This window comes from Dromiciops gliroides, chromosome 1 (assembly GCF_019393635.1).
Source record: "Dromiciops gliroides isolate mDroGli1 chromosome 1, mDroGli1.pri, whole genome shotgun sequence".
NCBI lineage: Eukaryota > Metazoa > Chordata > Mammalia > Microbiotheria > Microbiotheriidae > Dromiciops > Dromiciops gliroides.
In genome coordinates, this window is record NC_057861.1 from 335,901,695 (window position 1) to 335,929,604 (window position 27,910).

General features: G+C 40.1%; 1 protein-coding gene across 1 annotated transcript in view; it reads left to right on the forward strand.

The window, feature by feature from the left end:
• Nucleotides 1-27,910, forward strand: part of PLEKHG4B (pleckstrin homology and RhoGEF domain containing G4B) — a 220,467-nt gene that overhangs the window by 176,981 nt on the left and 15,576 nt on the right. Inside the window, exons 15-18 of the mRNA XM_043979602.1 lie at nt 7,108-7,360; nt 21,635-21,724; nt 21,853-22,077; nt 25,192-25,362. Of these exons, the coding sequence (XP_043835537.1) occupies nt 7,108-7,360; nt 21,635-21,724; nt 21,853-22,077; nt 25,192-25,362 (739 nt within the window). The remainder of the gene's footprint in view (nt 1-7,107; nt 7,361-21,634; nt 21,725-21,852; nt 22,078-25,191; nt 25,363-27,910) is intronic.

Consider the following 27,910-nt stretch of genomic DNA (forward strand, 5'->3'; position numbering starts at 1 on the left):
TAAATGTCTATCTTTACATAGAACATAAAAGCAGGGGCAGCTAGGTGGTGCAGTGGATAAAGCACTAGCCCTGGATTCAGGAGGACCTGAGTTCAAATCCAGCCTCAGACACTTGACACTTACTAGCTGTGTGACCCTGGGCAAGTCACTTAACCCTCATTGCCCCACAAAAAGAAAAGAACATAAAAGCAAAAAGATTCAAGATGTCTTTCTCTATGAAGTTATTAATATAAATATAACTGTTTCCTTGGCCGTCTCATAGCCCTGGCAACCTCTAATCTATTCTGAGTTATCCTTGGTAATGAGAATAACTCAGATAATCAGGATCCACAAATAATCCGAAAACTCCATTCTAGTCAATATTTGGTGCCTTCTGTTCTCCCCCCACAAAAGAAAAAGACATTGATACAGACACAGGCACACATGCACACACACACACACACACACACACCCCTTCGTGTGCACATACCCCAAAAATTCTATCTGAGGAAGTAGCCACACATACTGTTTTTTAATCTTCATTTCTCCTCCCTCATTCTTTACCAGAGGTTCCAAGGAGTAATGAAATTGTCAAGAGAGAGGTGGACAAATAGGAGAATCCAAAAGCCTGGTTCATCATGAATTTGATATTTGGCCCCTGAATCAATTAATTAACTGCACTTAACTTTTTAGGGGGTGGAGGCAGGGAGGGAAGGCTTGAATTTAGGGTGCCATGGACATGAGCTCTGTGTATGGACACAACATATTTGATTACCATGATTTACTCAGGTGCATCTTTGGATTAGTCTGAACTCTTTGAGAAGGGGATTATTTCTGATGTGAATTTGCCCTACAGAGAATAAATAGGCTACCTTAAAAGAGACATTGTCCTTTTTTTGGCTTTATGCAAAGCACAAATTTGGGGGGATAGGTTCAGGAATTTTGCATTGAGTAGAAAAATATGGATTGTAATAGGAATTGTGGAAGGAAGTCACACTTGTGGGGAAACACCTGTACTCAGAGGAAATTCAGTCCTTCCCCAAAATCAGACTTAGGGGAATACTTTTCATTTCAAGAATCAAAAAGAAAAAAATAGAAATATTGCTTTCAGACACTGGTATGCAGACAGTTGTCTAAACTAAAGTGTTCTTATCCAAAAGCCCTGTGCTTTTTTTAAAAGAAGGCATTTTGCTCAAGTCTTCCTTACAACAATTTATCCTAACAAGCCTGGCACCCAGATGACAATGATGGAATTGTTTAAGCAGGGAATGACTTATTTCATTTTAGTGTTTCATTAACATCTTTATGGTAATTCAAACTTCCTAAAATTGGGAATTATTTACAGTGGAACTCGGGGGAAACAAGCTGAGAAATGGTCAGGAATACAATCATTACAAACTCCCTTTCATTCCTGACTTTTATTCTTTAATCTAATTAAATTATTATTTTGAGCTAAATCACCAGACCAACCATGATGAAAAAACAAAAGGCATCAACATAACATTAAATAACATAACGTTAAAACAAATTAAAATTAATCCCCAAACCACTGCCCCCTCAAAAAAAAAAAGATTATTGGGGGGGGGGGCAGCTAGGTGATGCAGTAGATAAAGTACTGGCCCTGGATTCAGGAGGACCTGAGTTCAAATTCGGCCTCAGACACTTGACACTTACTAGCTGTGTGACCTTGGGCAAGTCACTTAACCCTCATTGCCCCTGCGAAAGAAAGAAAGAAAGAAAGAAAGAAAGAAAGAAAGAAAGAAAGAAAGAAAGAAAGAAAGAAAGAAAGAAAGAAAGAAAGAAAGAAAGAAGGAAAGAAAAGAAAGAAGGAAAGAAAAAGATTACTATTTCAGCAATCTAGATAAAATTAGGATTGAATTGTAACAAACAAAAGACAGAAAAAGGGATTTGTTCTCAATATTCCACTCTACTTCCTCTTCCCCTTTATTGCTCCCATAGCAATCCATTTTAATTTAGGATCAAAAATCAGTAATTCTATGCAAGTGTTTGCTTTCCCCCCTACCAGGAGTAGTAGTAGCTTAGTACTTCTAAAACTGGTCATAAAACCTAAGTCTTGTTCGGCAGAGGAAATCCTCACTGCTAACTCAGCAGTTTCCTTCTTTGTTGGCCTGCTGGATAGTTTAATTTGGTAGCACAGATACTGCCAGATATGTGTTTCAGCTCTCCTGGCCAGCTCCTCATAACCCAGCGGTGCTATTAATAATCTATCATATCAGACAATTTAAACAATTCTTATCTTTAAAAAGTTATCTTTATTTAAAAACAACAACAACCCACTGTCCAGTTAAGTGAGCAAGCCAAACCAGCTATCCAGCTATGCTGTAAATCAATTATCATCAGACTTTGTTATTGTGGATGTCATTTCTGTTATTAGGTAATTGATACTTACTTTCTCATATTTGTATAAATAAGTCAAAATCTATCCCCAGCACTGCTTACCAATCTACTCCCCTACTGAATTATTACAGATATTCCTGCAGATTTCAGAGGGCTTTTAATTTAACAGTATCCCAGAAAAGGGTCAGGATAAGTACTTAGTTGTGTGTTATTTTATTTTATTTTATTTTAATTTTTTTGGTGAGGCAATTGGGGTTAAGTGACTTGCCTAGGGTCACACAGCTAGTAAGTATAAAGTGTCTGAGGTCAAATTTGAACTCAGGTCCTCATGACTCCAGAGCCAGTGCTTTAGTTGCATGTTATTTTAAAGGATTGCACATGACTATGAAAGAAGCTGTCATTTTTTTTGTACATGGTAGTTAACTACATTTAGGTCTCCTCTCAAGAGTATGGTTGAATGTTGATTTACACCAAAGGGCACAAAAGCCAAATGTTAGGGGCATGATTTTAAAGTAATCACACTCTGATTTCTCCACACAACTGCAACACTGAATCTCATACCCCATAGACTTGGCCTCTTAGTTACTGTCCCTTCCATTTGTGTTGCAGGATTTCCTGCTAAGTTTTATGGTTTGAAGACCCATTTTATCAATTCATGCAGGTGTTTCTTCAAGGAAACGTACCGTTTCTTGAGGAAACAAAGCGGGGAACTGTAACAATTGGAATAACGCCACCTGCTGGAGACTTACTGTAGAAGAGTTCCGCCCATGAAGCGAAGGTCTTTGAGGGCAAGACCAGGAGTCTTTTCTTTGGCATCAGGAAGTGACGCGGGCTAGTGGGAGGAGGAAGGAAGAGACTGGCGCTCGGGCTCACTCTCTTTCCTGAGGACACTGGTGGAGCGGGGAGCTAGAAATGTGCTCTCCCTTTAATAGATAGGAATCTAGGCCTTTCTCTCTCTTTACCAAATTCTTATTCTCCTTAATAAATGCTTAAAAGTCTAACTCTTGCTAAAGCTTATAATTTATTGGCGACCACTCATTAGATATTTTAGACAGTTTAGCTAGAATTTTAGCCCTTAACACAGGGGTCTGGTGAAGTGAGTCACACAACGTACAAGATTGATTTATAAACCAGAAGGCAAATTTGTCAGTTCAGAGAACTATAATTGGACAATGTAGTCCCTTACCAGTAAGGACACCTACTTGGGAAATGAAATAAACATAAGGAGATGATTTCCTGGATACAGAGGCACAGAAAAGGAAGTTAACGGGGTCATGGATTTAGAATTAGAAGAGATTAATTTAGAGATTTAGCATTAGAATATATTCAGAGCTGGAAGAGATCTCAGAGGCCATAGAGTCCAGCTTTCTTATTTTACAAATTAGGAAAATGAAATACAAAGGGGTTTAGTGAATCGCTCAAGTTACATTGAGTAGCAAATGGGAGAGCTGAGATTGGGTGCTCTACCTCCAAATCCAGAACCCTTTCATCACAGCACATTTGAATGGCAGTAAGTGCTGTTATCAGGCAATGGGAGATAGTCACACCTTAAATCAAAAAAAAAGAGATATTCATTTTAGCTCCTCAGGCCCCCACTTTCTCAGTCTGGAGACATCATGACAAATTCTTACAATCCATTTGTCTTTTTTATATATATTCCATCATGACCAGGAGCCTTTTTCATCCCATTTCTTCATTTCTCAGCCTTTCAAAACATGTCATAATTTCTAGTGACTCAGCCCATTTTACGTTGATCACATTTTAAGGCAGTTGCTTCCTGAGAGGAAATACACTTATCTTAGTAGTAAGTTATCTCCTAATCCTGTTTTAGGATGGATTATTTCAGGGACAGTTTCCTGTGGACATTTATCCTGGCCATGATAGCTATATTCTTTTTTTTTTTTTATTTTATTGTGTGAGGCAGTTGGGGTTAAGTGACTTGCCCAGGGTCACACAGCTAGTAAGTGTCAAGTGTCTGAGGCCGGATTTGAAACTCAGGTCCTCCTGAATCCAGGGCCGGTGCTCTATCACTGTGCCACCTAGCTGCCCCGATAGCTATATTCTTGCTTGGTCCATCACTCCTTCTACTTGACCTTGGTGTCTTGAACTCTTCTTTGACTACTTCCTGACCACTCATCTCAAGCATTTCTTTCCCTATGTGTTTGGAGTACATTTATTTTTTGATACCTATTGCCTTCTATCCACAGTTTATATATATATATATATATATATATATATATATATATATATATATATATATATATATATATATATACATGCATATATACATGCATATATATGCACATATACATACATATATATACATGTGTGTACATGTGTATATATGTATAAAAATGTGTGTATACACATATATGTTTTGTTTTTTAATTTTTGCAGGGCAATGAGGGTTAAGTGACTTGCCCAGGATCACACAGCTAATAAGTGTCAAGTGTCTGAAGCTATATTTGAACTCAAGTCCTCCTGAATCCAGGGCCGGTGTTTTATCCACTGTGCCGCTTAGCTGCCCCACACAGTTTATATTTTTAATTTTTTATTTGATTGAGTTTGTAGCTACAAGACAAAATTAATTTTTCAGAGGATTTTGTGTTTGGGTAGTTACCTTATGAATCAGAAACCAGTTTTCTCCAATTTACTTCTTTAGATCCATCTCATTTTTTGTCTTATTTTGCTGAATGTTTTCAATTCTTCATTAATTTCACGTGTTTGAGGTTCCACGGATTGAATCTATTTCTGAAATAAAAGTCACTTTGACTCAGAATATATGCAACATTTTTATTAATGCCTTGGATAATGGCATAGATATCATGCATATCCAATATGAAGATGGAATAATTAATGTGTTGGAAAATAGCATTAGGATTCAAATAGATTTTGGTAGGTTAGAACATTGAGTTAAATCAAATAAGATAAAATGTAATGGAAATAAAAGTAAAATCAGATGAGGAAAGCATGTCTAGACAGCATCATTTGAAAAATATCTGAGAGTTTTAATGAATTGTAAGCTCAAAAAAAGTCAACAGTGTGACTTGGAAACCAGAACAGCTAAAACGATCTTAGGTCACATTGAAGTATATCAGATCCAGGAAAAATGAAGTGATAACTCCATTATCTGCTCTTGTGAGACCACATATGGAGTTTGGGGTGCCATGTTTTAGGCAAGGTACTGATAAACTGAGGAGTGGGTAGAGAAGGGTGAGCAGGACAGAGAAACTCTGAGTTCATGTGTTAAGAGGACAGGTTAGAAGAACTTGAGGTATTTAACATGGAGAAGACAGGACTTAAAGGGACACATGATAGCTATTTTAACATATTTGAAGGGCTGACATCTTATAGAGAGATTATCTCAGAGGCCAGAACTAGGAGGAGTGGATGGAAACTGCAAAGAGGCAAGTTCCTTCTTGAAAAGCTTCAAGAGGGCAGCTAGGTGGCGCAATGGATACAGCACCGGCCCTGGAGTCAGGAGTACCTGAGTTCAAATCCAGCCTCAGACACTTAACACTTACTAGCTGTGTGACCCTGGGCAAGTCACTTAACCCCAATTGCCTCACTAAAAAAAAAAAAAAAAGTATTGAAAAGCTTCAAGAAAATTAGTCATCCAAAAGTATGATTGGGCTACCTTTCCAGGTAGTAAGTTTCCCTTCATTGAGGTCTTTATGCAAAGGCTGAGTGACAATTTGTCAGGAATATCATTTAGATAGGATCCTATTTCCAGGAGAGTTTGGGATAGGTGATTCCTGTAATCCCTTCCAGATCTAAAATTCAGTGATGTATGGAGGGGAATTCAGCCATATTATACATTGTCCTCTTAATTTCCAGCAGGTCTTTTACAGTTGGGTGGGGAAAAGCCAATACTACCTTTTATAAGTAATATGGAAAACTTTCCTGCCACAGAAAGATCTTTCCAAATCCAAATAAGGCTTTTTCACTTTCTACCATTTCTTGTTTCCCTACCTCAAAAAAACAACTGTAGGGGGTGCAGCTAGGTGGTGGGTACAGTGGATAAAGCACCAGCCCTGGAATCAGGAGGACCTGAGTTCAAATCTGGTCTTAGACGCTTGATGCTTACTAGCCACGTGACCCTGAGCAAATCACTTAACCCTCATTGCCCCACAAACAAACAAAAAACAAACAAAACAAATAAACAAAAAGCAACTCCAAGAACTAGGCAAGATGCACTAAGGAATACTTTTTTATAAATGCACATATTTTTAATGCCATTATCCATGGGATATGGGGATTTATGTCATGATGACTTATTCTGAGTAGCATAGAGGAATTTAATTTTTCAAGTGGGGGGAGAAGTAGACAAAGAGGTAAGGCTAATTTCATCCTTGCTTAGAGTACCCACAAACCCTATCCTGGTTCTATTCTGAGGTATCTTGGGGGAAGGGAGGGAAACCAAGGTCATCTACTAAGACTCTGAATATTTTACTGCTTAGAATTATTCATTCTTTGAAAACTGGAAGAACTGAATGGAAAGAGTATCTTTCTGACCATGTGACCAATCCATAACCCAGCTTACCTCCACACTTCTGTTCTGATTGCTTTTTTTTTTAACACTAGGGTTTTTAAGCCTGTTTTTTGTTCTTTTGTATGACATATATAACGTTAAATAAAATTTCTTTTCTAAAACCCAAAGCCAAGCCACTGTTGACTGCAGCCAAGTACCCCCTCGCCATGCTTGAGTGCTGAGTAGACATTGTCATGACCTGTCCATGTTCAAAACAGCTGCTGTTCTGTGTCTTCCAGCAATAAAGTGCAACATATAATGGATGAAATGATCACCACTGAAAGGGAATATGTTAGATCCTTAGGATATATCATCGACAACTATTTTCCAGAAATGGAAAGAATGGACCTGCCCCAGGACTTGCGAGGGAAGCGCAACATAATCTTTGGGAACCTGGAGAAGCTCTATGATTTCCACTGTCAGTATTTTCTAAAAGAGCTGGAACACTGCAGAGACTACCCCTTGCCTGTCAGCCACTGTTTTCTGAGACATGTAAGTTCCCCTTCCTAGGAAGGGTTGGTCCTCCCAAGAGTCCAGGTGTCTGCAGCTAGCTGGTTGTTATGATTACCAAGGGAATTGCTGTATTCCTTACCTGTCCTGAGTTTCACTAAGGACATACCTCTAGCTAATGAATGTCCTAGGAGACCTTCCCAGTGTTAAAAATTCCTCTTGGACATTGGATATTCCTGTATGCCCACAGCAGTGAATTTGAATTTTTCAGATGCTTGGGATAGAAACACTGCACTGTCAGGAAACATATACAGGAGGCAAACACTGTTGTCAAACCAAAAAGTCTGACACCAAAACTAAGTTTTTGTTCTTCCAAAAGGCTTGTTCAGGATCTAGTACCACACTCTTTGGGGAAAGCTAAAATGTTATTTAGCTTGGTCATCTAAAATCAAGAAGGAGGGGAGGGTTCCAATGGAAGGAAATAATGCTTCTCAGTGTTTTCCTTCATCATCAGAGAGTTAACATTCCACACAAAGTCTTTGGTAACCTGGAAAAAAAGTGTATACTGGGGCAGCTAGGTGGTGCAGTGGATAAAGCACCGGCTCTGGATTCAGGAGTACCTGAGTTCAAATCCGGCCTCAGACACGTAACACTAGCTGTGTGACCCTGGGCAGGTCACTTAACCCCCATTGCCCCGCAAAAAAAAAAAAAAAAGTATATACTGACTACATTTGTAAATGAAACCAATTGTACAGTTCATCTCCCAACACTTAAACAAAGAGTCTCTGGTCATAAAGTCCCCCAAACTCAGCATCTGAGGGATGAAGGAGGCATGCAGTCTCTTGGATTTCCCTGCTGCTGGCCTCCTAGTGCCTTGTCCACAAAAATAAGAAAAATGCTGTAGATTTGTATAGGACTTTATGGTTTTCAAAATGCTTTCATAGTCATCTCATTTGTGAGCTAGCCCACTTGCTGACACAACTGCTTCTCCCAATCCAGAATTGTACTCTATGGTCTCTGCACATTAACATGGCAGCTAAAGTCTTGAAAAGCTCAGGTTAATGATAGAGGAATGGTTGCCTTCAATTCAGTTCACCTTCTGGTTAAGTCACTTAATTTCCCCAGGTCTCTGTTTTCTCATTGCTAAGCAGTAGATTAGACTAGCTGGCTTCCTGACCTTTGAGGTTCCTTCCAGCTATAAATCTATGAGCCTACCTATGATTCTTCAAATTGGAAAGGGGCTTCATTTTCTATCCTAGGACCATTAGAATTTTTTTTTGTCTCTTTTGTCCTTTCATCATAATGTTCCTGTTAAAAGTTTGTTTTTAGAAAGCCTAGTATTAGGTACAAACAGAGCAAGTTAATTAAGTTTCACAGAATTTTTCAAGAAACAATATTTGAGGGGCAGCTGGATGGCGCAGTGGATAGAGCCCTGGAGTCAGGAGTGCCTGGGTTCAAGTCCAGCCTCAGACACTTAACACTTACTGGCTGTGTGACCCTGGGCAAGTCATTTGACCCCAGTTGCCTCACTAAAAAAAAAAAAAAGAAGAAGAAGAAGTAATATTTGATTTGCATAAGAGGATGCATGTCATCCTGCTCTAAGTTTTGAAGACTAGTCTTCAAAATTTTAATATAATTCCATACTTTTGATCTTTCATTCAAACAAGCTAAGGACTCCTCACCCTATTCTACCATAGTAATACTCAATATTTATGGATCATTTTATTAAAATAATCCCAATATTCCTCTTGCCATTAACTTACTCTATTACCTTTTGTTGAAACAGATCAAGACAAAAGAATTTGGGCCTCAAAAACTAAAAAGCCAAAAGGGAGATCCAAAAAGATGTTGACAGGCTGAAATAGTGGGCCATATCTAATAAGTTGAAATTTCATAGGGATAAATCTATGGTCTACACCTGTCTGCACCAACACAATGTGGCCAAGGAAAGAATAGAGTCCTACTCTATCTCTTCATAATACCTTCTCCTCTCCTATCAGATTTCTAAAAGAAATTAACTATGTGAGTACAGGATAGGGGAGAGATAATCAAAGAGCAGCCCAAATGAAAATGAATTGAGGGATTTACAGGTCTACAAACTCGATACTAGTCAAACAATTGATGACATAACCAAAACAAATAAAACCAAAAATTAGTGGTGTGATTTTAGGCTACCAAAGAGGTGATCATCTCATTCTGCTCTTCCCTGTTCAGACCATATCTGGAGTGTGGTGCTCAGCTCTTGGCACCACATTTGAGGGGGGACTCAAAACTATGACATACAAGCATAGATGGGAAGAACTATTCACTTTTATCTGGCAGAAGAGAAGATTTACATGGGGATGAGGGATCTACCTTCCAGTATCTAATTCAATACAAAAAAATATGTATTATGTTATCTTGTGGCAGCTGCTGTGTTAGGTACTGGAGATACAAAAATAAAAGATTATAAAATTCACACACACACACACACACACACACACACACACACACACACACCCCAATGAGCTTATACTATAATGTGGAAGAGGGTTAGGCTAAATTTACTTAGTCCCAGAAAGCTGAAGTAAAACAACTGGTTAACATTGTAGAGAGACAGAACTTTGCTAAAATATAAGGGAAAATTCCTAACAATCAAATCCTATTCAAAAGTGGAATGGGGCGCCTCTGGAGGTCTTCAAGCAGAGCTTGTGTGAGCCTTTGTCAGCGACATTGCAGAGGGGATTCATTCGGGTAAAAGTTGTACTACATGGTTTATGACATTCCTTCGCGTTCTAAGATTGTCTGATTCTTAAACTCCATCCATTTCATGACTTCTCTACAGTCGTATTTCTTATTCCTCCCTCCCACTCCACCCCGCCCCCCGACACACACATACACACACACACACACAACTCATCCACTTCATCCCTAAGTTCTAATGCTATTTCCTGCTCTTACTGTTGGTATCTGGGTAAGACAGAGTAGAAACAAATGGATACACTCAGTTCTCCCATCCCCATAGAGGATAATAAGGAGGATAATAAGATTAATGAGCTTATGCTTATTAATGTCCCTCTCTAATATCTTGAGTAATATAGAATGTGTCAAGAACTACACACCTCCCTTCAATTCCCCTCCAATGATTGTCAAAGAAAACCACAGCCATTTTTTGAAGCTCATAGAGGTCAGTAAGTAAGGCCACTGTGAGTGATGGCTAGAGCCATGCATTGGCATTCGGGCGCCCATTCTATTGAGATGTAGGAGAATAATGACATGCACTGTTTGGAACTATTGTTTTTTTGCTCTTTGAACGGTAAAACATAGAGAAAGTGCTCGAGAAGCAATGCCAACACCATGCTGAGCTTGGGAATGTGAAAACAGACTTTGAGAGATGGCAGTCCCCTGACTGCCCTCCACCCCCTAGCAAAAGCCTAATGAGAATGCCAAGAACCAAGGAAAGAGAAAGGGAAAATGACTAGGGGTGTTTTTGTCAGCTCCTTAGTGGTATGTTAGAGACCAGGGTCTGCTAAGCAAGAAGAAAACAGCACAAGTCCCATTAATAAATGAAGTATAGCAGGTGGCCCAGGTAACATTACTAATATAAGAAAAGCTTCTAGGTTGTCAGGCACCAAATGCATACAATGTCAAAATGGAAGCTTTTCTGAGGAAACCAAAATCTAATATCTCTTCTTCTCCCTTCCCCTCCCCAGGAATCACATGTGTCCTACAAACAACTGCTGCTTCAGATGTTAACATCTTTCTATTTAAAAAAATAGAAATTCTAGTACTAAGTCATGGGCTCTGAAAACATTTTCTTGATTAGTAATAAGGGGGTGGTTAAGTGGCCGAGTACATATAGTGCTAGGCCTAGAGTCAGGAAGACCTGACTTCAAATATGGCCTCAGACACTTATTAGCTATGTGACCTGTGTGACCTTTAGGCTGAAGGGAAGGCTCCAACTTACATTTTAGGGGGGATTTTTCCTACCAGGATGGGCCCTATATGAGTGAAATCACAGGTCCATTGCCTATACTTAAAAAAAAAAAAATAACAGGAGCAGCTAGATGGCGCAGTGGATAAAGCACTGACCCTGGATTCAGAAAGTCCTGAGTTCAAACCCGGCTTCAGACACTTGACACTTACTAGCTGTGTGACTGTGGTCAAGTCACTTAATCTCCATTGCCCTGCAAAACAAAAACAAAAAAACCACAAATCTACTTTTGCTTATTTGCAACCATGTTTCCCACTTTTCTTCCTTTAAAAAAAAAAAATTATGGGGGCGGCTAGGTGGCACAGTGGATAAAGCACCAGCCCTGGATTCAGGAGTACCTGAGTTCAAATCTGGCCTCAGACACTTGACACTTACCAGCTGTGTGACCCTGGGCAAGTCACTTAACCCCCATTGCCCCGCAAAAAAAATTTAAAAATTAAAAAAAATTAAAAATTAATAAAAAATTTAATAGTTTCCATTTTTCTTGCCCTCAGGACTTTTTTCTTTTTTATTCCCTCTTTTCTAAGGGTGGAGGAAAAGGGGCCCCAAACACCCTATTCACTAGCTGTTTCTGTTGGAGAATATTACGTTATTACAGGGTATCCCTAGAAATCTTTTCTTTTTTTTTTTTTTTTTGAGGCAATTGGGGTTAAGTGACTTGCCTAGGGTCACACAGATAGTAAGTGTTAAGTGTCTGAAGCCCGATTTGAACTCAGGTACTCCTGACTCCAGGGCTGGTACTCTATCCACTGTGCCACCTAGATGCCCCTTTAATTTTTAAAGATCTGAATTTTAGGATGGGTTAAGTGACTTGCCCAGGGTCACACAGCTAGTGTCAAGTGTCTGAGATTGGATTTGAACTCAGGTCCTTCTAAATCCAGGGCCAGTGCTTTATCCACTGTGCCATCTAGCTGCCCCCCTAGAAATCTTCTAATGTTGATCATGACAATTACTGTGGTTTCTGGATTCCGGAGTTTCAGCCTCAGAGCTTGTCTGTGAGACTTTGGTTCAGATAATAATGATAGCTTATGTTTATGTCACCCTTTAAGATTTGGGAAGCCCATTATTATACATTTTCTCTTGTGATCCTCACAACAACCATGTGATATTCTGCAGATGAGGAAACCGGAGCTCAGATCTGTTAGACAGCTTGCTTGCCTAGGAAAACATAGCTAGTGACTTTCTGAAGTGGAATTCGAAGTGAGGTCATTCCTGATTCCAAGGCCAGTTCTCTGCTATCCTTTATACCACACTCCCTTCACACTGTCTCTAAGGTAGCTGGAGATGATAAAGTAAGAGACTTCAGGAGAGTCTTCCAGGCCTCCCTGAAGGTTAGAGGGAAATAATTGGGTAGAAAGTCTTTCCTAAAATAATTGCCTTTCCCAATGTTTTATGGAGCCTTTGCCATGTAGTAGCCATGATTAGGATTACATGAGCGTAAGTATATGTAGAAGGGGGATAGCTAGGTGGCTCAGTGGATAAAGCACTGGCCCTGAATTCAGGAGGACCTGAGTTCAAATCCAGCCTCAGACACTTGACACTAGTTGTGTGACCCTGGGCAAGTCAATTAACCCTCATTGCCCTGAAAAAAAAAAAAAGATACTAAGTATATGTAGAAGGGAATTTGAACGAGGATGGTTTGGGACAGAGGTTTCAGTTCCGCACATCTGAGGACTGTCTTTAGGTGGGTTAGGAGAAGTCCACCCCTTGGTCTCATTGTTCTCTTCTTCAACAAGACCTCTCCAAAGCCTCAAAAATAATATCACCCAGCTCTGTGATTACCAACTAGTACTTCCCTTTGCCATTTATAAAATTCAGCTCATGTACTTTGACAAAATAGTTTCCATTTTCCAACCCTTCCATTCCCAAGGGCCTCTGGTAAAACAGTGAGTAGACTCTTGAACTTGGAATCAGGAAACCTGAGTTCTTAGACATTTACTGTGTGATCCTGGGCAAGTCCCTTAATCTCTGTTTGTCCCAGTTTCCTAATCAGGAAAATAGGGATAATAGTAGCACCTACCTCACAAGATTATTGTGAAAATCAAATTAAATCATCTAAGAAAAGTGCTTTGCAAACTTTAAAGAATTAAACGTTGTTGTCATTTAGGTGTTTTTTTCAGTCACATCTGACTCTTTGTGACCCCATTTGGGGTTTGGTTTTTTTTGACAAAGATACTGGAGTGTTTTTCCGTTTCCTTCTCTGGCTCATTTGATAGATGAGGAAGTTGAGGCAAACAGGGCAAAGTGACTTGCCCAGGGTCACACAGCTGGTAAGTGTCTGAGGCTAGATCTGAACTCATGAAGATGAGGTCCAACACTCTTTGCACTATGCTCCACCTAGCAGTCCCAAAAGAACTAAATAAATGCTAGTTATTATTATCAATGTGGATTGCTAGGATAACTATATGTGACACTTCTTTCTGAAACTCCTCTCTGCCCCACTGAAGTATGTTTTTTAACCTGTATCATCTACCCTTCCCTCAACACCTCTAGTCCATCACCACTGCTAGACAAAAGAAGCCCTTGCTTCTCCACCTCATCTTAGCTAAAATGTCATAATCTCTTAAAGGTTCCTCTTCCATGGTTCTCTGAACCTCTCTTCTGAAAACCATCATTGTATTTGTTATCATTCTTTATCCTATCCTAGGCCCCATTTGGTAGCTAGACCTTTGTATGACACAGTTGTGTTCCTGGGCAGTCTGGCTAATTTAAGGAAGCCCAATATCCTTTCACTTCCCCAAAGAGTTTTGTTCTATAACATGATTAGAGTTAAGAAGTGTTTAGGATTCAGGACTCACATAAAATTATTAATCGATCAATCAATCAACAAGCATCTATTAAGCACTGACTATGGGCCAGATACTGTCCTAGGTGCTAGAGACAAAAAGACAAAAACAAAATTGTCCCTCTCTTCAATGAGTTTATGTTCCATTAAGAGGAATATACATATATACATATATAAGAAGTATAAGTACATGTATAAGTATATGAATGAAAAGGCATTTAGTGAACATTAATTGTGTGCCATAAAGTGTGGTAAGGGCTAGGGATAAAAAGGCAAAAAACAAAAAAGAAAAACAAACAAAAAACAATCCCTGCCCTTAATAATATGGTAATTTTTGTATGGGACATAGTCCCCTCCCAGATTGTAAACTCCATGACAAAATAATCTGTCAAGATTTTGTGTGTATTCTAGTACTTAGCACAGTGTTCTATATACCACAGGTGCCTAATAAATGTCAGCTGAAGTGGATAGAAAAGATAGATCTTTCTCAAGAAGTGTTCTTCATCTGTATCTGTCCAAATCTCACATTTCTTCCATGGACCTTAATGTGGTATGAACACAGAAGTTCAGGATCCACCATAGCTGTCCTCTCCCAGAGCCCCATCAGTTACAAGTATTTATTTAGTTCTCACTGTGTACCAGGCCAAGTCAAACAAAGGCAAAAACAGTCCCTGCCTTCAAAGAGTTTACAATCTAATGGGGATATGTGTGTATACATACATACACACGTACATACATACATATACATATAAAGTTGTACATATAAGATATGTGCCATGTAAATAGTATATAATCAAAGTAATCTTAGAAGGAAGGCAGTGAGGTACTGGTTGGAAGATGGGGATATGGTCTAGGTGAAGGGGGTGGACATCAGGCAGAAAGTGATATTTGAACTGAGCATTGAAGGAAACCAAGTAAGCCAGGAGGCATAGTGACCACCATATGACTCACCCTAATCTAATATCCATAAACTCCTCCACTTGTGCCCTCTACCCAACCACTATCCTCAGGAAATTGCACTGATTTTCAACCAGCTTATTTTCCCTTTTCTCCCCTCTGTTCTCTTCAATAGTCCTAACAGAATTTCTATACTGGTGATTTTTCACAAATGCTAATAAATGACTTCTATCTGTATATGTAGCAACCAACACAACTGAGTGGCATTATTTGTACTGAACTGCTTTGACAAAAGACCCAACAAAGCCCAGCAAGGGCCAAGAAGAGTTGTTGGCTCACTTAGCCATACAACTGGGGGCAGGTTCCACCTTCTACCTGAGAATCACTAATGAAAATTTGTCAGAGTGGTGGCAGTGACAATCTCCATGCCTTATTACTCTTTCTCCAAGAAATTGAATATGTATGTAGTGAGCCAAACCTCAGAAATACATGCCCTCCACCTCACTCCAATCACCCAGGCAGATTTCACATTTCCTGAATTAGCGAAGTAATTAAGAAAACAGTGTAATATTTGAATGAGAATTGGTCGTGATACATGCTCAGTTCTCGACTTCATTATGCTGTGTAAACCCAGCCACACACTCATATAAAATGAGAATCAGATGTGACCAAGAAGACTTAAACCCCTGCCCTTGAGGGCTGATGAATAAGACACTTAGTTATAAAAATAGATATAGTGCTGCTAGAGCAGCTCCCTTTGTTTCCTAGATGAATATAGGCTTCCTCCCAAGGGCAGGATTTAGACTGTTTAATGTGGAATTTAGAATTCATTTCCCTACTACCAGGTGTAAGTGATTTTAGAGGCAGGCCCTAAGTAGTCTTGGCATTTACTGGGAATCATATCAAATCAATAAATGTCTATTGAGAATCTGCTCTGTGCAAAGTACAACTGAGAACCACTGTTAGCATTAACCAAGCTGTATTTCTAAGCGCGTGGGGAGTGGGAATCACAAAGGGACAGAGGTAAGAACACTGAATTTAGAATCAGATGACCCTAATTCAAATAATAGCTATGCTACATAATGACTATGTCACCATTCGGAAAACATTTATTATGCACCTACTGTGTGCCAAACACTTCGCTAAGCACTGGGGATAGAAAGAAAGGCCAAAGATAGTCACGGCTTTCAAGATGCTGACAATCTAATGGGGGAAATGATATGCAAACAGCTATGTAAAAACAAGTTCTTTGCAAGATAAATTGGAAATAATCAATAGAGGGAAGGTACTAGCATTAAGGAGGATTGGGAGAGGCTTCCTGTAGAAGGTGGGATTTTTGTTGGGATTTGGAGGAAACCAGGAAGGAGGACAGTCTGGGCATGAGGGCCAGCAAGGGAAAGTGCCCAGTTGTGAGGAACATCTTGGTGGAGGGACAGTGAGGTGGTGAGAGAGTATGCGTGGGGGCAGCTAGATGGCGCAGTGGATACAGCACTGGTCCTGGATTCAAGAGGACCTGAGTTTAAATCTGGCCTCAGACACTTGACACTAGCTGTGTGACCTTGGGCAAGTCACTTAACCTTCATTGCCTTGACAAAAAAAAAAAAGAGAGAGAGAGAGAGTATGAGACTGGAAGGGGGGAGGGCAGGCCTGGAATGCCACAGGATTTTATGTTTGATCCTGGAGGTGCTAGAGAGCCACTGGACTTAATGGAATTGGGAGGTGACATAGTTAAACCTACATTTTAGGAAGATCACTTTGACAGCTGAGTGGAGCATGAACTGGAATGAGGAGAGACTTGTGGCAGGGAGACCAGCTAACAGCAGCCTACTGCAAACGTCCAGGTCATGAGGGCCTACACCTGTGTGACATTAGGCAAATTTTTTCTACTTCTTTAGACCTCAGTTTCCTCATCTGTAAAATGTGTGTTGGGTCATTTCAGTCATGGACATCTCTCCAGGACTCCCTTTGGGGTTTTCTTGGTAAAGATACTGGAGTGGTAGGGGTAGCTAGGTGGCACAGTGGATAGAGCACCAGCCCTGGATTCAGGAGGACCTGAGTTCAAATCCAGCATCAGACACTTAACACTTACTAACTGTGTGACCCTGGGCAAATCACTTAACCCCAATTGCCTCACCAAAAAAAAAAAAAAAAGATACTGGAGTGGTTTGCCATTTCCTTCTCCAGCTCATATTTTACAGATAGGGAAACTGAGGCAAAGAGGGTTAAGTTACTTTCCCAGGGCTTGAGTTTAGAGGTTGAATCCAATCTTGTAATTTTGTAGATAAGGAAACCAAGGCACAGAGCAGTTAAGTGATTTGCCCAGGGTTGCACAGCTAGTAGGTGTCTGAGGCTGAATTTGAACTCAGGTCCTCCTGATTCCAGGCCCAGTGCTCTATCTACCATGCCACCTAGCTTTAAAATGAAAAGAGTAAATTGGTAGCCTCTGGAATCCCATCTACCTCTAAATCAATGACTCTTGTTACTTTAGCTATAAATTGTGGTCTAATGCATAGAGTATTGAACTTGGAGTAAGAAAGACTTGGGAGTGAATCTTGCTTCAGACACTTATTAGCTGTGGTACTCTAGATAAATCATTCAACCCCTCTGTGCCTTGGTTTCCTTATCTGTAAAATTACAAGGTTGGATTCAACCTCTAAACTCAAGCCCTAACTCCATAATCCTATGGTTATATTCCTATTTGGAATCAGACCTCCTCCCCAAAACCAAAAATAATTTGAATGAGTTTTTTAAAATTAAATAAATAAAAGACAAATCTATTTACCCACAATGTAATTTATTCTTCCCTAGACAATAAACCATTTTTTAAGTGCACAAAAACTATCCTTGGAAATGACTCACTTTTATTTGTGACTCTATGATATAAACTAATGATGGAAAAAAATAATAAACTAATGATGGAATTTAGATCTATGATTTGGGAGCTCTGGCAAAATTTAAGATGTGTTCTAGCCAAAAACGAAAGACTCGCATCTCATAGGGGAAAAAACAATAAGCACACTTGTTCATTAAGAATTGGCTTGTAATTATCAAAGTTAATCATTTTAGTGGGCAGATTGAATGACTTCTTTCATCAAGTCACAGAGCAGGGGGGAACCTCTCTAAGGCTTTCTCATTTCACAGGCCAAGAAAAGTTAAATGACTTGTCTAAGGTCACACCATTACTTAGTGGAGGGGTCACAATTATAAGCCAGCTATCTCTAGCTGGTTTTAAACAAGATAGCTCACTTACGAATCATTCATACCTTTGAGTAAATGAAAATATTTTTGAATTCCCCATCTTTTATTTTGCCACAGAACTCCAGGCTCAGCTACTTATGAGTGGCTGACCTACATAAGCTCTTACAAATGATCATCTTTCAGAATAAATATAAACAGAACACCAGATCTGGAATTTAATAATGAATATTTTTTTATTATTCTGCCTTTACAAATATGTATTTTTTAGCCTCTACAAATAGATACAAGCTGCTGAGATATTTCTCCCTGAAAACTTATGGGGAGGGGAATAGGAATGGTTTTCAGAGCCAGTTTTGAAGGCCCACAAGAAAGTCAGCCTCTTAATTTTAGATCCATGATGTGTTTGTGTTTTGTTTTTAAACCAAACACAGCACTAGTGAGCTTGATCATTTACCTTAATCAGCAGCTTATAGGACCATAGATCTGTTGTCAGAAGACTATATATGGATATAGAGACAGAAACAGAGATAGAGATAGAGAGATATAATCCAACCCCAAGGTCCAGGGAGGTTGTGATCTGCTCAAGCTTACACACAAGTAACAGGCATCAGTGGCAGGATTTGCACACAGGTCCTCTAAATCCAGAGCCATTTAACTCTGTAAAGTGCCAGGCTGATTTGATCGCATGTAATTTGGGGCTGTTTCCAAAAATCAAATCCCTTTCTTACATGTTATATATTTGCCACCACGGAGGGTATTGCAAAGAAGGTGGCACAGGCTCTGAAGACAATTGCAAAAGACTAAGTCCCGGAGATATTTTTAACAATAGCATCATCAGATGAAAAGGTAGATGTTTCCCCAAGGACAACGTTTCCTAAGCACTTTACAAATATCTCACCTGAAGCAAGGTATGTCACTTCATAATCATCGCTCACACACTACGTACCATACTCAAGTATGGCCCTCTTGGACATACCATGAAATTGGGTTACAAGAGGGTGTGGGGGGGCGGAGTGTTAAGATTTTACAATGTGACTTCTTGGATCCATTTTCCAAAATGCAAAGGTTTGTGTTGAATAGAGCAATGATTTCCCCTGAAGACGACTCTCAAGATACCGGCTCCCCATTGCTCTTCATCTGCAGCTACTGCTCTGAATCCAATTTTTGTTGTTGTTCGGTCATTTCCGTCATGTCTGACTCTTCATGACCCCATTTGGGGTTTTCTTGGCAAAAAAAAAGTCATTTCCTTCTCTAATTCATTTTACAGATGAGGAAACTAAGGCCAACAGGGTGAAGTGACTTGCCCAGGGTCACATAGCTAGTAAGTGTCTGAGACCAGATTTGAACTCAGGAAGATGAGTCTCCCTAATTCCAGGCCCAGCACTATATCCACTGTACCACTTAGCTGCCCCAAATCAAATGTAGTACTATGCCTAAGAAGAGACCTTTTCCAAATCCAGGAAGGGTCCAGAGTCACAATAAGAATGAATGAATCTTATTCCCCACTGAGAGAGAAACAATAGAAGTCCTAGGACTCTTCCCTAATAAGAGGATGGAGCTCAAATGTTTTCTTGTATGGGCTTAAGCCTCACTTATTTTATTGGGGGTTTTTGGTTGGTTGGGTTTTTTTGGTTTTTTGCAGGGCAATGAGGGTTAAGTTACTTGCCCAGGGTCACACAGCTAGTAAGTGTCAAGTGTCTGAAGCTGGATTTGAACTCAGGGTCACACAGCTAGTAAGTGTCAAGTGTCTGAAGCTGGATTTGAACTCAGGTCCTTCTGAATCCAGGGCAGGTGCTTTATCCACTGTGCCACCTAGCTGCCCCTGACCCTCATTTATTTTAACCCTTTGAAAATCAGGATCATTTTCGTCTGAGAACAAAAAAGCTCCAAGGAATATACCCTGTTCTCTAAACAGACTCATCCTGTCCTGATATAGGGGCTAGAGTGAACTACATTGAATGAACTTGCTTTGAATCTGCTTTTTAGCACCTCAGAATGGGGAAAATTACTTAATTAACTAACTGGTATGTACTAAGTGCCTCTTCTAGCATAACACCACCTGTGGGTCCCCCAATATGAGGTTGCACCACCATCATTTTGTAATAACAGCATTAATGTGTTATGGCAAAACCCTACTGCAGGGGCAACTAGGTGTCACAGTGGATAAAAGCACTGGCCCTGGATTCAGAAAGATCTGAGTTCAAATCCGGCCTCAGACTTTTGACACTTACTAGCTGTGTGACCTTGGGCAAGTCACTTAACCCACATTGCCCCCCCCCAAAAAAAAACCTTACTGCAAAGTCACAAAACTTCCTGTAATATCATTCAACTGCTATCCCATTTATAGCATTGTGGGTGTGGACTCAGTTTGCCCCACTTAATGTTTTTTGCCCAACATCATGTTTTTCACCAAACTGATTAATATAGCTTTTCAACATATGTCTGTAGTAGGTACTATTTGTGATTCAGTCATTTTTCAGTCCTATATGACTCTTTGTGACCTCGTTTAGGGTTTTCTTGGTAAAGATAATTTGGTGGTTTGCCATTTCCATCTCTAGCTCATTTTACAGATGATGAAACTGAGGCAAATAGGATTAAGTGACTTGCCTGGGGTCACACAGCTAGCAAGTGTCTGTCTGAGATTTGAACTCAGGAAGATGAGTCTTCTTGACTACAGGGTGGCACTCTATCCACTGTGCCACCTAGCTGCTCCACTAGGTTCTATAGAAAGATACAAAAGAAAAAAGCATTCTTGGGAGGAAAAAATAGTAATGATCTCATGGGAACATCTATGCTGATAATGGTTTAGGTAGATAAACTCTTGGCTCATCATATATTAACCAAGATATACTATTATCATACACATAAATCCACTAATAATAAGTGTTAGAAAGATCAGTAAGATCCCCTTTGAAAAATCCTTTCAGGTCATCAAAAAATACCATTATTGTCCACAAACTGCAATTTCTGTATTGCATAATAATCACAAATAACAATGTGAATTTTTGTTTTTAGAGGACTTTGTATCTAAGCCATCAGTCAGAGTTTTCACCATAAACCACTAGTGTCTCTTCCCTGACTTCCCCACTGAGTCACAAGTACTGCATTTTTCCTGTTTTTCCCACATCATGTTGTTTAAGAAGAATACTAGAGTTCTTGGAATTGTGTATGCAATACTAAGTGGATGGTTTCCAAAGCTCTCCTGCTAGATTTGGGATGCCTGGGGCATTTTTAAATGAAACGTTAAGTTGAATCACTGAGAACAAAAACTTTGCAAAGGGCTTGAAGTTCCACTCTCAAGTGCATCTAAGCCAAGAGTACCACCTAGAGGATTTCATGGGACAATGATGACAGTCACGGAAAAAAACCTAGTCCATTTCCAGTTTGGAAGCCGATTATGTTTTGTATGATTGTAAATGTTTATTGACTTCACCTAAAAATTGTATTTCCTCTTCTTTTTCAGGAAGAACAATTTGGGATGTATGCACTATACAGCAAAAACAAACCACAGTCCGATGCTTTGCTTATCAGCCACGGGAATGCCTTCTTTAAAGTAATTATCATTTCATTACTCCATCCAGGGAAGCCTACACCCAATGTCAGGAGGTGATCGATGTTTTGATGGCCCTGAATTGGCAACCACGGAACTAACCTGTCTTCGCTCTTTTGACATTCTCTTAGAACAAGCAGCAAGACCTCGGCGATAAGATGGACCTAGCCTCCTACCTGCTTAAACCAATCCAGAGGATGAGCAAGTATGCCCTGCTGCTAAAGGACATGATCAAAGAATGCACTAAGACTCAGGAGCAGGAGCTTAGTGACCTGCGAGCTGCCGAGGAGATGGTCAAATTCCAGCTTCGCCATGGGAACGACTTGCTGGCCATGGATGCCATCCGGGGCTGTGACGTAAGCGTTCTTCCTCTCTTTGCTTCCTACTGACAACCTTTGTGTACCATGCGGTAAGTCAGTGGGAAGTCTCTCTCTTCTGCCCTTGGTAAAGGGAGTGACCAAAGAAGTACCATCTGGCTGAGTATTTGTCCCTTTCCGGGCCTTGCAGGGCTGTGGGAAAGTGAGGAAGGAAATTGCATCCACGTGTCTCCAACCTTCATCATCTGCTCCAATCTGCCACTTTGGGTTTTGAAGAGAAAGAAAGATCAGGGGAGTGGGGGAGATGGTCCAGAACTGAAGATTCTTTTGGGGTATTGATTGGATGGGACGGCTACTGAGGTCCCTTTCGACATTCAAATTCTGAAGTTCTGGCAGCTGATGATAGCTGCTCTGTAAGGGGAGCAGAGAATTAAAGCAAACCAAAAACTGGGAACACTCTTCTTCCTTGTTCCTCCCTAGAAGTCACCCCCTCTGCTACAAAGGACCCACGATGTCATTGATGTAGGCACTACCGTCTTCCACTGATGGAGATTTAAAACCATCCACCCCTCCTCATTCTGTATGATTATTGTCCCTCTCCTTCCATGGATCCTCCAGTGCCCTGCAGGCATTTGTGCAGTAAACATTTAACTGACTTAGGGATGGGCATTGCAGAGAGTGAATATTGTATCTTTTGGTCATTCAAACTCCAAAATCCAGTCACACTGAAATTTGTTACTCTGGAAAAAAAAACAAACAAATGAACTAGCTAAGTTCAGTTCATTTGAGTGTTTTAAAGTGTCCCTTCACAGTTGCAGTCACACAGGAATAAGAATAATTATAATACTAATACTTTAATTGCACAGTACTATAAAGTTTGCAGAGCTGCGATCCTACAAGGTAAGCAGTGTAAATGTCCCCAGTTCACAGAGGAGAAAACTAAGGCTCACTGAAATCAAATGACCAGTGGCAGACAGCATACATCAACCAACCAATCGAACAGCTTTTCTTAAAATACCTACTGTGTGACAGGCACTGTGCCAAGCTCTGAGGATAAAAGAAAAGTGAAGGACATTCCCTGTTTTCAAGGAGCTCACAAATTCAAGTCTCCTGCTTTATACTCTAAGCCCTTTTTTCCTTAATGGTAGAGCTGGAAAGGGTATCAAATCAACAGTTTTTCCACAGGATTCTGGCATACCTTATCTCCCCAGGCCTCAGTTTCCTCATCTGTAAAATAAAAGGATTGGACTAAATGTTCTTTCAGGTTCCTTCCAGATCAGACAATCTGCGACTGATGTAGCCGAACTTTTGTTTGCAGGAACTTGTGCCAGGTTTTGGAACTGTTAAAAGAGCATTAATACATTTCTAGTCACTAATCTCATTGACCTGATATGAAGGAGGCCACAATTTGGTAATGTCACTATTATGATGAAAGGTGACTTGTCAAATGTCTCCCTCAGAGTATTATACAAATTACTTTTTTGGTCTTTGCAGAATCGTTGGGCTTTTAAATTTTTCCAAGAAACTCTCCTGTTCCAACTGATGCTGGACCAACATCAAAACCTCTATGACTCTCTAGGGTAGCCCCTAAAATTAGTCATCAGCCCATTCTCTATTATACAGAGCTACTACAAAAAAAAGAGGTAGCAAGGTTCAGTGAAAAGCAAAACAGACTTGGCCTCACCTAGATTCAGATTGTGTGGGCTTCTGTCAATTACTGGGTTACCTCAGGCAGCTATGTGGTGAATGAATAAAGTGCCAGACCTGGAGTCAGGAAGACCTGAGTTCAAATTTGACCTCAGACACTTACTAGCTATGTGACCTTGAGCAAGTCACTTAACCTCTAACTTGGTTTCCCCAAGTATAAAATGAGAAGAATAATAGCACCTACTTTGCAGGATTGTTTTGAGGATTAAAATGAGAATATTTGTAAAGCACTTAGTATAGTGTCTGACACATGTTAATATTATTTGCCTGACATTCAAGGCCCTTCTCAATCTGGCTCCAACAAACCTTACAATCATATTTCCCCTTCTCACATCCTGTGTTCAGCCCAATTGGACCATTAACTGTTTCTGAACCTCGTCATACCCTCTACCTATCTCTGAGTATTCATGTAGGCTATGTTCCTACCTGAAAAGCCCTGCATCCCTAGCTAACTGTTCAAACTAATCTCTTTTTCATCAAGGGCTAACTCAGCTGAACCTTCTCCCCATGAAGCTTTTCTTGATCCCTTTTCCCCAGCCCTCAGTCCTGCAACTTTCCTTCCTCAAATTTCTTTTTTTTAATTGATTTTTATTTTATTTTTGTGATTACATATAAACAAAATTAACATTTTTAAAAATTAAGTTTCATATTCTTTCTTTGCCCCTCCCCACCCCCATCCTGTCCCCTCTCCTTGAGAAAGCAAATAATTTTATATATTCCTTGAATTTCTTTTTTTTTCTTTTTTTTTTTTTTAGTGAGGCAATTGGGGTTAAGTGACTTGCCCAGGGTCACACAGCTAGTAAGTGTTAAGTGTCTGAGGCCGGATTTGAACTCAGGTCCTCCTGACTCCAGGGCTGGTGCTCTATCCACTGTGCCACCTAGCTGCCCCTATTTCTTAAAATACTTTAGAATTCTTTTCATTTAATCTGTGTCATGCATATTTATACACACATCCTATTCTCCCTATTAGATAATAAACTAATAACAATAATAGCTGGCATTTATATAGCAACAACTATGTGCCAAGCATTGTGTTAAATGTTTTACAAATATAACCTCATTTGGTCCTTACAATAAGGCTGAGAGGTAGCTGCTATTATTATCCCCCACCTTACAGTTGAGAAAGCAATTGAAGAAAAAAAAAGAGAGAAAGCAATTGAGGGCAGGGATTATCATTTTTCATGTTTGTATCCTCAGTAACTAGCACCATTCTTGGCACATAATCAGTGCTTAAAAATGTATTGTTGAATTTTAAAAACACTGTCGAGATAAATTTTCTATTCACAAAGCTAGAAACTTGTACCTGCTCCAACGCCCTTGAATTTTGCTCAGCTAATGGGAAGTTTAAAAGTGAAGAATGACACCAATGTAAAAATACCCTCAACCTCCTTCAGATCAAACAAGATCTTCATTATCTCTTTGAAATGTTTCTCTTTCTCTCTCTAGGTGAATTTGAAAGAACAAGGGCAGCTGAGATGTCAGGATGAATTTATTGTTTGTTGTGGAAGGAAAAAATATCTGAGACATGTCTTCCTTTTTGAGGATCTTATCTTGTTTAGCAAGACCAAGAAGATTGATGGGGGATATGATATTTACATGTACAAACAGTCATTCAAGGTAAAAACAAACCACCCAATCCGAGGCATAGGCATAGTGCATGGTTTTTTTGCATAGAATAGACCCTTTTTTGGATGGAGTTGGTTGGTAATTATTTCTGGATTAAAGGGAGCTCACAGCTTTCTTGGTTTTCTAATGCCATAATTTACATGTAATATAAGTGAGGAAAGGAAAGAGCACAAAAACTCAACTTCATGGAATGAAGTGGAGAGCAACATGATAGTATTTTTACATCTCACTGAGTAATTCCTTTATGCCCATTACCTGATTTTTCCAAAAACTCCAAACCATTGGGAACTCAGCTTTATTCCCCAGAGGTGTTAGTCATCCCTGTACCACTTGTATTTATTTATATGGCACATTGAGCTGTCTTGCTGAATGGGATTCACTGGAAGCCAGATGTTTCCTGAGAAAATAATTCTATTTTGCATTTCTATTATGATGACAAGGGCTCATTGGGCAGTCAGCAGCTGTCTGAACCACGCCCCTCGACACACTTGGCAGCACAGAAGCTCCTGCTAGTTGGGCCAGACTGACTGTGAACTTCCAGTCCCCTTTCATTGGGAGCTTCTGACCACCTGCCTTCAATTACTAACACATGCGAGGACTCAGGAAGCAGCATGGTGCACTAGATAGAGAGAGAGTCTTGGAATCAGGAAGACCTTAGTTCAACCTGACACATGCTGGTTGTGTGACCCTGCACAAGTCACTTGACCTCTTAGCACTCTAGACAATTCTCTAAGACTATAAGTTGTAGAGAAAGTGTGGAACATGGCTAAATTTTTTTTTTATACTGGATTATTTTTTTTTTTTTGGTGAGGCAATTGGGGTTAAGTGACTTGCCCAGGGTCACACAGCTAGTAAGTGGTAAGTGTCTGAGTCGGGATTTGAACTCAGGTACTCCCGAATCCAGGGCAAGTGCTCTATCCACTGAGCCATCTAGCTGCCCCGTGGCTAAATTTTTAAAAATAAGAACATGAACATATCCATCTATACAGCATCTGTTATCCAAGCTGTAATGCATTTATAACAGTTCAGTGCTTCAGAGGCAATGGCAAAGCCTCTTCTTTCAGTTTGCAAGATATGCTGGGTTTCAGGGTTTTTCCTTCAGAGGATAAGGTAGTCTGGGGCAGGGGCAGCACTGTAATGGGACCAGCACTCCTAGGATCAGAGTATACCCAAGTGTGTGTGACCCTGGGAAAGTACCTCACAGAAGCTGAATTCAAATCATAGCACTAGCTAGGAATGTTGTTGTTGTTGTTGAGTCGTTTCAGTCACATCTTACTCTCTATGACCCTGTTTTGAGGTTTTCTTGGAAAAGATACTGGAGTGGTTTGCCATTTCCTTCTCCAGCTCATTTTACAGATGAGGAAACTGAGGCAAACAGGGTCTGATGTCCGTCCAAGGTTGAATTTTAATTCGGGTCTTTCCAACTCCGGTCCTGGCACTCTATCCACTACACCACCTAGGAATTTGCCATCTAGTACATAACTAAGTAGTCAGAGTCCTGACTGATCTGAAATGGAAGGGAGAAGAGGAAAGATTGGTCAATAACCCAACAAGTATTTAATAAGAGCCAACTCATGTGCCAAGCACTGGACTGGGGTGATTTCATCCCAACATCATGATCCCCTAGGTCTGGATTTCTGTTTTTTCACCCTTTGCTCCAACTTTGCCCTTAACTGATTTTTGGCAGGGCATGTTAATCCTTCAGAAAAGATTTATTAAGTGCTTACCATATGCCAAGCACTGTGCCAAACACTGAGGATATAATGAAAAACAAAAACATGATCTCTGCCCTCAAGAAGGTCACATGCAAAAAAAATTGTACATGAAAGATATAAACAATATAAATGGAAGGTAATCTCTTGGCAGTTATGTGGCCCAGTGGATAGAGCACCAGCCCTGGAGTCAGGAGGATCTGAGTTCAAATACAGCCTCACACACTTACTAGCTGTGTGACCCTGGGCAAGTCACTTAACCCTCTTTGCTTTGGTTTCTTCATCTGTAAAATAAGATGGAGACAGGAACGGCAATCCAGTCCAGTATCTCTGGCAAAAAAAAATCTCAAATGGAATCACAAAGAGTTGGACACGACTAAAAGGACCAAGCAACAACAACAAAAATCTCATAGGGAAGATTCTAGCAGTGGAGTGCTGGGGATAGGGGTGGAGTAGAGACTGGGAAATACCTTTAACAGAAATTAAGATTTGAGCTGTGCCTTCAAAGAAGCCACAAGGCAGAGGTGAAGATGAGAGTATTCCAGGCATCAGGAACAGCCAGTGAAAGTGCATGGAGTCAGGGAAGCTAGGTGGTGCAGTGGATAAAGCATCAGCCCTGGATTCAGGAGGACCTGAGTTAAAATCCAGCCTTAGACACTTGATACTTACTAGCTGCGTGACCCTGGGCAAGTCACTTAACCCTCATTGCCTTGCAGAAAAAAAGAAAAGAAAAGAAAATGCGTGGAGTCAGGAGATGGACTATCTTCAGTGAGAAACCTCATGGAAACCAGTGTCACTTGAGGCTAGGTTTGATAGTATTCTCAAGG